Source organism: Callithrix jacchus, chromosome 17 (genome assembly GCF_049354715.1).
Source record: "Callithrix jacchus isolate 240 chromosome 17, calJac240_pri, whole genome shotgun sequence".
Taxonomy (NCBI): domain Eukaryota; kingdom Metazoa; phylum Chordata; class Mammalia; order Primates; family Cebidae; genus Callithrix; species Callithrix jacchus.
Genome location: NC_133518.1, coordinates 24,861,172 through 24,872,348, shown reverse-complemented (window position 1 = coordinate 24,872,348; position 11,177 = coordinate 24,861,172). Strand labels below are relative to the sequence as shown.

Sequence of the window (11,177 nt, the reverse complement as noted above, 5' to 3'; positions counted from 1 at the left end):
TTTCTTTGTAAGTTGACTTTCCTGTCAATCTGAAATGGCTCTTAGGGAAAACTTTATTTGTAGGTAAAGAAAATGGAATCACAGTTGCAAAACGACTCTAAGAAAGCAATGCAAATCCAAGAACAGAAAGTACAACTTGAAGAAAGAGTAGTTAAGTTACGGCAAAGTGAACGAGAAATGAGGAACACACTGGAGAAATTTACTGCAAGCATCCAGGTGCGTGCATGCGTGTATTAACTGAAAACTATTGGGATTCAATAGGAATTTATCAGAACCATTTTGGTATTTGCTTACAGTTTATAATATATACAAGGGAGGGAGGGAGAAGGATCTGTAGGCAGATCTAACTCTTGATGATTTTATTTCCCTGAGTACTAACTGATTGATAATGCCCCGTCACAGTGTTGCTCCAGACACAGCTATTCCTGGTTTACGTTTGTACTCCATAGAAATGTGACATACCTTAACAACTATATGACCCTTTATTTTTGTTCTTTTCAAAGTGGAATGTTTGCTTAATTATGAAAAAGCAATGCATGCCCACTTTTTTTTAATAAGTTTTCAGAAAATACCCAAATGATCATCACCTTCAATTTTGATGTATGTTCTTCAACTTTTCTAATACCTAGTTTGCGTGTAACATATATATATATGTATGTATGTGGTAGATATGTGTATATATGTATAAAGTATGCATATGGCTTTTTAAATGTCATATTCTTTTTTTAATAAATTATGGTTTTCTTTCCAAGCCAGTATAAATTTACTTTGTTCTTAATTGCTTTAGAGCATTTTATTTGTACCACAATTTGACAAATGTTTTTTTGTATTATTATGTACATGGCTATGTTTAAAAAAAAAAAAATCCTTGTGGGTATACATTCAGTTATTTCCTTAGATTTCAAAAATTACAGGTATCACACCATATGTGTACAATGTTTAAGGCATTTGTTACATAATGCCAGATTATTTTCAAAAAGGTTATAATTCATGCACTACTAAGAGCATATTCAAATAATTATTTTTCCAAGTCTTTGAATGCTAAGGTGGTCTAAATAAGTTTGCTACCTTGTAAACAGAACTGTGGCATTCTAACTTGTCTTTATAATTTTGTGTTTGTTGGCCATTTTCGTTTTTTATATCAATGGCGCATGTCTTTTGCCCTTTTTTAAAAATTCACAATATTTAAAGCAAATGTTAAAATATTGACCTTAAATGTTAAAACTGCTCTCTAGCGTTTAATAGAACAAGAAGAATATTTGAATGTCCAGGTTAAGGAACTTGAAGCCAATGTACTTGCTACAGCCCCTGACAAAAAAAGGCAGAAATTGTTAGAAGAAAACGTTAATGCTTTCAAAACAGGTATGTTTAAAGATAGACTTTTTTTTTTGTCAAAAACAGCTTTTTAAAGCTTGCAGTATTGCTAAGTATATGCAGGTCATTCCACTAAATGTTATGGTTTTTATTATAAAGTGCTGTTAGTCTCATTTGACAAATAAGGAAACTGAGGCACAGAGGTTTTTTTTTTTTTTTTTTTAATATAATTTGCCTATGGTCACACAGCACGTGGTAGTATAAAAATAGGTGATACAGTCTGATTTTTGAGCCCATGCTTTTAATTTCACACTTTGTACGTACCTTGTCCCTAATCTTTCTAAAACCCCTTCAAGATAGTAGTTACAGATTTAGAAAAACTAAATCACTGCAATAACATGGGGAATAAGAGGTATGCATTCAAAGAAAAACAATGCTTAGTTGAAAACTTAAAATATATATATTTTCTTTCTTTCAAAACTTCTTGTGCACATATAGACATGTAAGTGTTCTACCAAAAATAGAATCTTTAAGCAGGAAAAGGCATTCATAGGCAAAAATTGCTTTGTAGCTTTGGTTGAAATCCCCTGATCACATACCTGATCAGCTGTGCTTGTCTTCCTTGTTGGTTTCAATCAAACATAGATGTACATCTTATACTGAGAGAGGAGATGGTGGGTTATTGCTGCAGTCCCCTTCCAGGCTTACAGAATCTTAGCTAGTGACTCCAGCAGACACAGCAAACTTCATTTTATTCTTAAGAAGGATTCCTGTTGCAGTTTGCTTCATGAGCCAAGGAAGACAAATACTGATTAACCATCCCAAAGAACCAATGAGAGTGGAATTGGAGCAATTATCCAACTGTTCCAAAAATGAGGGAATTTTCTTCCAAAAGAAAAAGATATTAAAATGTTGACACATTTGTACAATACATACCAAATGTTCCTTTATACTCATATTAATTTGTATATGTATATCTCTCTATATATCTAATATTCAGGCACTCACTCACATAGCATCTGCTACTGTCCAGGCTTTGTTTTTTAGGTCATATTGATAGAGCAGTAAACAAAAATAAAGTTTCTCTTTCCAAGGAGCACACATGTAAGATGGTACATATTTGAATGGAGACCCAAAGAAAGTGGGAGTGGGTAAACTGTATATTTGAGAGAAAAGCATTCCAAGAAAAGTATAAAGGAGCAAAGGCTGAGGCAGGAGTATACTGGTATAACAAACCATTGTGGCTGGAATAAAGGACAGAGGAACCCAGATCCTCTGGGGCCTTCAACCCATGTTGAAGTACCCACAACCCAAGTACCCACAACAACAGCTTATCAACGGTCAGTTGAGAAGCCAAAATGTTTATCTGTGCCATTAATGGGAACACTTTCATGGAGAGACTGCAAGAATCTGTGTTTCATTTTTATTTGAAAAGGAATCCTTGACTTTATTAGGAGGTCTATATATCCTCTCTCTTAGAAATGCTGTATATTATCAGTAGACTCTGTTAATGTCTCATGTGGAGGGCCCATTTGTGTGAGCATATCTTTAAGATTCAATATTTTCTTTACCATTCATTGAGGTTTTAAAAGTATATTACACTGGCTAATGACGGAGCAAGTGGGGCCAAGGTAGATGCAGAGAAATTGAGATGCCACTTCAATAATTCAGGCAAGATGTGACTCAGCATATTTTTTGACTCTTGAACATATTTGTATTTTTAAATAAACAGGCTATAGTAAACCTTTATGTCTAAATCTGTACAAACGTTTTATATTTAAGATAAATATAAAATGGGCTGGGCATGGTGGCTTATGCCTGTAATCCCAGCACTTTGGGAGGCTGAGGCAGACGGATCACTTGGGATCAGGAGTTTGAGACCAGCCTGGCCAACATGGTGAAAACCCGTCTCTACTAAAAATACAAAAATAAATTAGCCAGGTGTGGTTGGTGGCACACACGTGTAATCCCAGGTACATGAGAGGGTGAACCTGGAAAATGGCTTGAACCTGGGAAATGGAGGTTGCAGTGAGCCAGTATCACACCACTGCACTCCAACCCTGGGCCGCAGAGCAAGACTCCGTCTCAAAAAAAAGATAAATTGTTAACTATGGAAGAGTGACGTCAGAATTGTAGGCTACATGTGCCACCGCTTTTCCTTTCTAATTCTAGTAGACATACTACTATAGGTATTAAAAAAGAAATGCACTTCGGGTACTTGAAAACAAGGAAAATACTATGTTGAATTTCTTTTGGAAGGATATTCAGGGATAGAAGCCTTCCTAGCTGCTTACCTAATCCCGCAATCACTGAGTGGTGCTGCTGCCTGTCAAGCAGCTGGTGCTCCTACAAGTGAGCCAAGCACACAGGCACAGCCTAACAGAATTTCAGCCACAAAGAACATCATTACCGTGAGCAAGTTAATCCCGTCAACAAATGGAGTAACTTAGACCTGAAAGAAGTGATTACCAGTGTTAGCAATATATAGGACTTTTAAATGTATAATATTCTTAAGAAAGTAAGGAGCCATCCATAAGCCCCCCCAAAAAGTATAGGGGTTTTTTTTGCTTTTGTTTTGTTTTTAGAGCCAAATGGTGATTTCAGATACTTGAAAAATAGAGCTACTGGAATTAAACTCAATAAATGGATTAAAAAATCGGGCTAAAGAATTACCTGATAATATACCACAAAAAAAAAGAAATTCCAACATCTGCCTAATAGGAGAGCAAAGGCAAAGGAAGCAGTAGTTAGATCTATCCAATCCTTTTCTCTCAGCAAATCCTATGTGCCTAATAGCCACATACCAATAAAAGCTTTATGGGAATCTCCACCAGTTATCAGCATTTTTTATTGCCTTTCTGTATTCTTGATAGCTTGAATTTCCCACCTTTTTGCTACCTTTTCATTGTTCCTAAATTGTATAGTGATTCAGATTCAAGTATGGAGAATAGAATCCATTATGACTAGGATAGGATTTGTGTGGTGGGTCAGTATGGTGGAGAGGGACAGGGTAATACATTGTCTATAGAGTCATTGGGATGTCTAAAGAGAGTTGCTAGATTAAACATTCAAGAATAAAATATTGAGAAATAAGAAATTTCTCTATATTTGGAAAGTAATCTCTCAAATTTGGAAGATGCCACTACAAGTACCAACAGCAGAAATAAATTGTACTTATAATCCATACCATCATAGTCAATGCCACTGCCTGTTAATACTCACAAAGCTATTGACTGGACGCCAGACCCTCTAACTTCATTACAGAAAATCCAGACTTCTGTGTGACTGCTTGCCAGAAGAAACGTGTCTAATTTGTTTATGCCTTCCAAATTATGCAAGTACTTTTGATTGAATTGAACTAAATTACATCTAAACCCTAGCTACCGGGGAATCTGGGAAATGTTAACTCTGACCCTTCATTGTCACAGGGAGGAATGCTAATTGATCTTATATCCTCCACTTAGTTATAATGTGGAGAACTGCAAAGTTATGTTAACAGAAGAAAATAACCACAATTTCTTCACTGTGGGCAAGTGAATACTGAGTTAGGCACATAGTGTGTCTAAGGCTAAAAATCATTATGAACTTAGTAGTCAAGGAAGTGCCCTAAGAAAAGTTGAAAAGATACTTTAAAAGAAGCCGAGAACATGAAGCCATTAACAAATGGTGTATTTACAGCTGAGCCAGAGAATTTAACCTGTGTGTTACTATAATAAATACCATTTGTTTTGATACAGGATATTGTTTTTTAAGGTGCTTTTTCCCATGTCTAAAATTTGTTTTAATGCATCATGTATAGTCATACTGACTGAAGAAGTGTACATCTAACAAATGATGTTCATTATAAAAACACAAATTAGGTTATTTATTTTTAAATTTCAGAATATGATGCTGTGGCTGAGAAAGCTGGTAAAGTAGAAGCTGAGGTTAAACGCTTACACAATATCATTGTAGAAATCAATAATCATAAACTCAAGGCCCAACAAGACAAACTTGATAAAATAAATAAGCAATTGGATGAATGTGCTTCTGCTATTACTAAAGCCCAAGTAGCAATCAAGACTGCTGACAGGTAGAGTATGCATGTTACCTAACCTGTTTTCCCTTTCCCTACCTTTACATTGGAAAGGAGGTTACTATTTAAAGTTCCATTAAATGTTTCTCTTACTGTTAACTTATTAATCCTATCTGACACATTACCTAATAGGACTTTCATGATGGAAAACATATAATGAACATTTATCCTATGGCCAAGTAAAAAAGCTGGTAAACAGGTATGCCATAGGAAAGTGCAGGTAGACTTCATTCTATGCCCCATTGTTGTGAGGGCATAGAAATCAGTTTCTTTTTTCTGGTCTGGGGGAAGGAATAGTTGGTCATTAAATAGATACAGGCCTTAAAAGAATAAGTAAAGTAGGTAAAAATAGGATCACTTAGCAAAATTAATTCTCTTAATAATATACATTTTATTTTTTAGTTTTAGTTTTTGAGTCTTGCTCTGTTGCCCAGGTTGGAATGCAGTGATGTGATCTTGGCTCACTGCAACCTCCGCCTTCCAGGTTCAAGCAATTCTCCTACCTAAGCCTCCCAAATAGCTGGGATTAGAGGCATGTGCCCCATGCCCAGCTAATTTTTGTATTTTTAGTAGAGACAGGGTTTCACAGTGTTGGTCAGGCTAGTCTCAAACTCCTGACCTGAAGTAATCCACCTGCCTCAACCTCCTGCTGGGATTAAAGGCGTGAGCCACCTTGCCCGGCCTTAATTTTTTTAGAGTATCTATTGAAGTGTTTCCAAAATAATTAAAGCTAGGTATGTATATAAAATATTGAAATTTAAACAGCCATTTCATTTCTTATTAAAAAATAGATTGCATATCTGGTTAAATTAATCCAGAGTGTTTTCCTCAAAGATAAAGAACTAATAAGGGAGAAGTAGTGTTTTGCTCTTTCAGAAGTACTTGTTGTCTTGTCTTGAAAGCATTTGAAGGTAAAGTTTTAAGAATCTCTGACGAGAAAATGACAAGAATTTGACAATTTAATGGACAATGCTGCATCAATCTAAAGTTAGATGATATAAGCAGCTTATGTAAGAAAGACCTTTATAATGAAAAATACACAACTCATCCCACAAGTGTTTGTATAAAACTACAAAAATTTATGAAATCATTCATAAATCATAAATTTAAAACTCTAATAGAAAAAATGTCACATTAAATGTCATGAAAAGTTCTTAAAGTTTTTAGAAAAAATAACGAATCACGTTACCACATTTTTGATGCATCATTTTGCTTCTTTAGAAACCTTAAAAAGGCACAAGACTCCGTCTTTCGTACAGAGAAAGAAATAAGAGATACTGAGAAAGAGGTGGATGACCTAACAGCAGAGCTGAAAAGTATTGAGGACAAAGCAGCAGAGGTCGTAAAAAATACAAATGCTGCAGAGGTAAGACTTGCTTTGTATTGAAGAGGAGATGGGATGACATTGGAACCAATTTAAAGAGCTGGATATGTGACATCAGTGCCTAGAATGTAGTAAGCACTCATAGATTGAAGGTTTTATAACTGAATTTTTATTTGTACAATAAGAATGTTACGATTTGTGAATTTAAATGCTTAAACTTTTAAAATGGAAGGGGCATGGGGAGAGATCGGTAATTCCTTCATCTTTGTAATATGAAAATGACTGCTCTATTTGGGAACATTCTATCTAGCAGTTCTTTTTTGTATTTAGAAATCCTTACCAGAGATCCAGAAAGAATATCGCAATCTGCTTCAAGAATTAAAAGTTATTCAAGAAAATGAACATGCTCTTCAAAAAGATGCACTTAGTATTAAGTTGAAACTTGAACAAATAGATGGTCACATTGCTGAACATAATTCTAAAATAAAATATTGGCAAAAAGAGGTGAGACAGTTACCATTTAGTTTAAACATTCTTTATTTTAGAAAAAAGGGTTTGGGGAGGATTGTAGGGGTTGGGGTTCTTAAATTTTGTTGGTTTTGTTTGTGAGCTATGTTGTGATTGTTAATTCTATGATCACTTCTCAGGTTTATGTGGGACATAATAAACAATATAAATTGTTATATACAGAAAAGTCTAAGTGATTGTTAGACAACTACCCTTTCACTGTAGGACTGATCTGGACATCTAAGAAACGATTACATGAACACTTGAGTGTTACAACTGTTTTTCTTGAAGTTGGTCCTTTGAAAAACAATGGACACACAAATCAGTCACAAATCCTATTATTTTAATAGCTATGTAATTTGTCATTTTTTTCAAACAATGAATTGTAATATTGTGCCTTCTAACTCTCCCCTAAAAAAATTTAGATTTCAAAAATATCATTGCATCCTATAGAAGACAATCCTGTTGAACAGATTTCAGTTCTAAGCCCAGAGGATCTTGAAGCAATCAAGAATCCAGATTCTATAACAAATCAAATTGCACTTTTGGAAGCCCGGTGTCATGAAATGAAACCAAACCTCGGTGCTGTTGCAGAGTATAAAAAGAAGGTATGAGAGAACACTTTAAGTATACTAGCTGGAATTCTTTTTAGTCCTTAGTGTAAATTAACAATGCTGTCAGCAGGGCGTGGTGGCTCATGCCTGTAATCCCAGCACTTTGGAAGGCTGAGGCGGGTGGGTCATGAGGTCAGGAGTTTGAGACCAGACTGGCCAGCATGGTGAAACCCCATCTCCACAAAAGATACAAAAAAATTAGCCAGACATGGTGGTATGTGCCTGTAGTCTCAGCTACTCGGAGGCTGAGGCGGGACAATCACTTGAACCTGGGAGGTGGAGGCTGCAGTGAGCTGTTGCACTCCAACCTAGGCAACAGGGCAAGACTTCATCTCAAAAAATAGTAATTAACAATGCTAAGTCTCATATCAAATTTATCTGAGTAGGTTTTTCCTATCATAACATTCTTTTCACAGGAAGAATTGTATTTGCAACGGGTAGCAGAATTGGACAAAATTACTCATGAAAGAGATAATTTTAGACAGGCATATGAAGATCTTCGGAAACAAAGGCTTAATGAATTTATGGCAGGTTTTTATATAATAACCAATAAATTAAAGGAAAATTACCAAATGCTTACTTTGGGAGGAGATGCTGAACTGGAGCTTGTAGACAGCTTGGATCCTTTCTCTGAAGGAATCATGTTCAGGTTTGTAATCCCACTCTTAACTTCTTTATACATATTCTCCAAACTCAGTATTTCTTGGAGGTAGGATGTGAAGGCAAGGTCTGCAGCTTGTTTTATTTGATGATAAATACTAATTTGTTTCCATGCTGTTTATGCTTGCAGTTTACAGGGGCAAACAGCCAGTATTGACAAAATATTTGTCTAGTTCATCTTTTAAATTTTCAAACCATTTTAATGGCAGGATTGAGAAATTATATTTGGTAAGGGGAAAGAATAGCAAGAAGTATAAGTATTTCCCTCGCTCTTTAAAAATCTTAAAATTTTGATATGTATTCCTATGTATTCATCCTCCAATGTTTTTATAAAATAACAGAAAAGAGTTCGTATTTGTGAAAAGCAAAGAACATATTCCTAAGAGAAATATGGCATAAGGCGATTAATGGAAAACAAATCATGAGGTCTTAACTTTAGCTATATAAGTAATTTGACTAAGATTTTCTTAATCATTTCAGTGTTCGACCACCTAAGAAAAGTTGGAAAAAGATCTTCAACCTATCAGGAGGAGAGAAAACACTTAGTTCATTGGCTTTGGTATTTGCTCTTCATCACTACAAGCCCACTCCTCTTTACTTCATGGATGAGATTGATGCAGCCCTTGATTTTAAAAATGTGTCCATTGTTGCATTTTATATATACGTAAGTAATCATTTCAGGATTTTCATTCCAGAAACTTTCAAGGGTACCCTAAACATTACATATGGAATTCTTTATTTCTTACTATTGAGCTTTTCTTTATTCTCTCAACTCCATCTTCTCTGCTATCAGTGGAGACCAGATTATTTCTTATTTGAACCAAATATTTCCACTTTGGAGCATTAAAATATAAATTAAAAATGCATATTAATCACAGCTGGAGTCCTACGTCATTTTCCTAGATTTTTTCCACTAGAAGTCAAAATAATCACATTCCTTTCAAACTCAAATACTGTTTTATGAATTAGTCCTGCCATCATTCCTTTACATGTTATCAATGTAATGTTTATTGTCCAAAAAATATTTGAGGTTACATGTTTTTGTGATTTACCTGTTACTACTTAACATTTCTTACTCTTTCTTTCTCTTTAGGAACAAACAAAAAATGCACAGTTCATAATAATTTCTCTTCGAAATAATATGTTTGAGATTTCAGATAGACTTATTGGAATTTACAAGACATACAACATAACAAAAAGTGTTGCAGTAAATCCAAAAGAAATTGCATCTAAAGGACTTTGTTGAACTTGTTTATACTGAAGATTCTTCAAATTGATTGTGTATTACTGATTTTTTTCTATTTGTAAAGGATTATGAGTTGTATAAAATACTTCTTAAACTAGATCACGAAACTGGTTTCTATTTTATGCAGTTCAGTCATTTATAAGGTCTAATAAAATATTCTCTGTAACTACTAGATTACAAAAATATGACCATTTTGTAAGTAGCAGACAATGGAAAAAAATGAGATACCTGGACGTCATATAACTTGCCCTTAGTTCCAAGTTGCTACCAGCAAAGTAAAAAGTATGCTATCAAGGCTCAGCATACCTTCGTGGGCCTTTTCTACCTACACTAGAAAAGTCTGCCAGATAATCTTGGATCAATTCTTTAAGGCATTCCACTTAGCTTGCCAGTTCAGACAATCACCAGTTATTACCCAAATACTAGGAACATATTTTTGTAAACCAGTCATTCTGAATTATAGTGATGAGAATAAGTATCATGTTTTTCTAAAATGTGATTGATGTGTTTGACCACTTATGACTTAAAAGAGAGCCAGTAAATTAAGATAGTGTCTCAACAAGCCTAGGCTATCTCATAAGTTGAGAAACATCCCACGATAGTTACTTGATGAGTATGAAGTAAGATGGCCCGACTTACACTGGTTCAACTTACAAATTTTCAACTTTATGAAACGTGTATCAGGGTACTCAAATGCATTTCAACTTGATAGCTTCAACTTACAGGTTTACGAGGATGTAGCCCCATTGTTGCAGCATCTGTATTTGAGTAATCTTTGCCTATAAATTTGTCAGGGTATTTTTACACTATTGGCTCAAGAATGTTATAATGCTACTGGACATAAGTTGGCAACCACTTGGTTTTTGGAAGGACTTTCAGTATTGAACTAGAAGTCTGCCCTATCTATTTAATTCCTGGGTATTTATCCTAAGGAATTAGAGTTAATTGTTTCTTCTGTGGACCATTGTTTTTGATATTTAAAAAAAAAATACAACAGTTTCTATCATGTAACTGTGAAAATGTAAACACATTTATAGCATGGCCTTTTAAATAAAGCAAGATCTGAAATTCAAGTATGGTAATTTGTTCTAAATCAAGAATACATAAGGGCAAATGTTTAAACTGCTGTAATTATAATCAAGTGTTTTCACTTGGTGAGAGAAGTGAATAGAATTTAATACTTCATTGTTTTTTTGGCAGGGCGTCTGTTACCCAGGGTGGAGTGCAGAGGCAAGATCTTGGCCCACTGGTTCAAGGAATTCTCTTGCCTCGGCAGCACCTGTAGAGGCTGGGCCTACAGGTGTACACCACAGTGCCCAGCTACTTTTTGTATTTTTGGTAGAGATGGGATTTTGCCATGTTGGCCAACCTGGTCTCAAACTCCTAGCCTCAAGTGATCTGCCTGCCTCAGCTTCCCAAAGTGCTGGGACTATAGGG

General features: G+C 35.1%; 1 protein-coding gene across 4 annotated transcripts in view; it reads left to right on the top strand.

The window, feature by feature from the left end:
- The window catches only part of SMC4 (structural maintenance of chromosomes 4), a 36,306-nt gene extending 25,493 nt beyond the window's left edge, over positions 1-10,813 (top strand). For all 4 annotated transcript variants that reach the window (XM_078353934.1, XM_035278403.3, XM_002759430.7 and 1 more), the window contains 9 exons: positions 64-216; positions 1,236-1,362; positions 5,197-5,386; positions 6,611-6,755; positions 7,044-7,217; positions 7,646-7,828; positions 8,251-8,483; positions 8,975-9,158; positions 9,588-10,813. In XM_078353934.1, coding sequence (XP_078210060.1) covers positions 64-216; positions 1,236-1,362; positions 5,197-5,386; positions 6,611-6,755; positions 7,044-7,217; positions 7,646-7,828; positions 8,251-8,483; positions 8,975-9,158; positions 9,588-9,740 — 1,542 coding nt within the window. In that variant the 3' untranslated portion in view covers positions 9,741-10,813. The remainder of the gene's footprint in view (positions 1-63; positions 217-1,235; positions 1,363-5,196; positions 5,387-6,610; positions 6,756-7,043; positions 7,218-7,645; positions 7,829-8,250; positions 8,484-8,974; positions 9,159-9,587) is intronic.
- Positions 10,814-11,177: the final 364 nt, after the last annotated feature.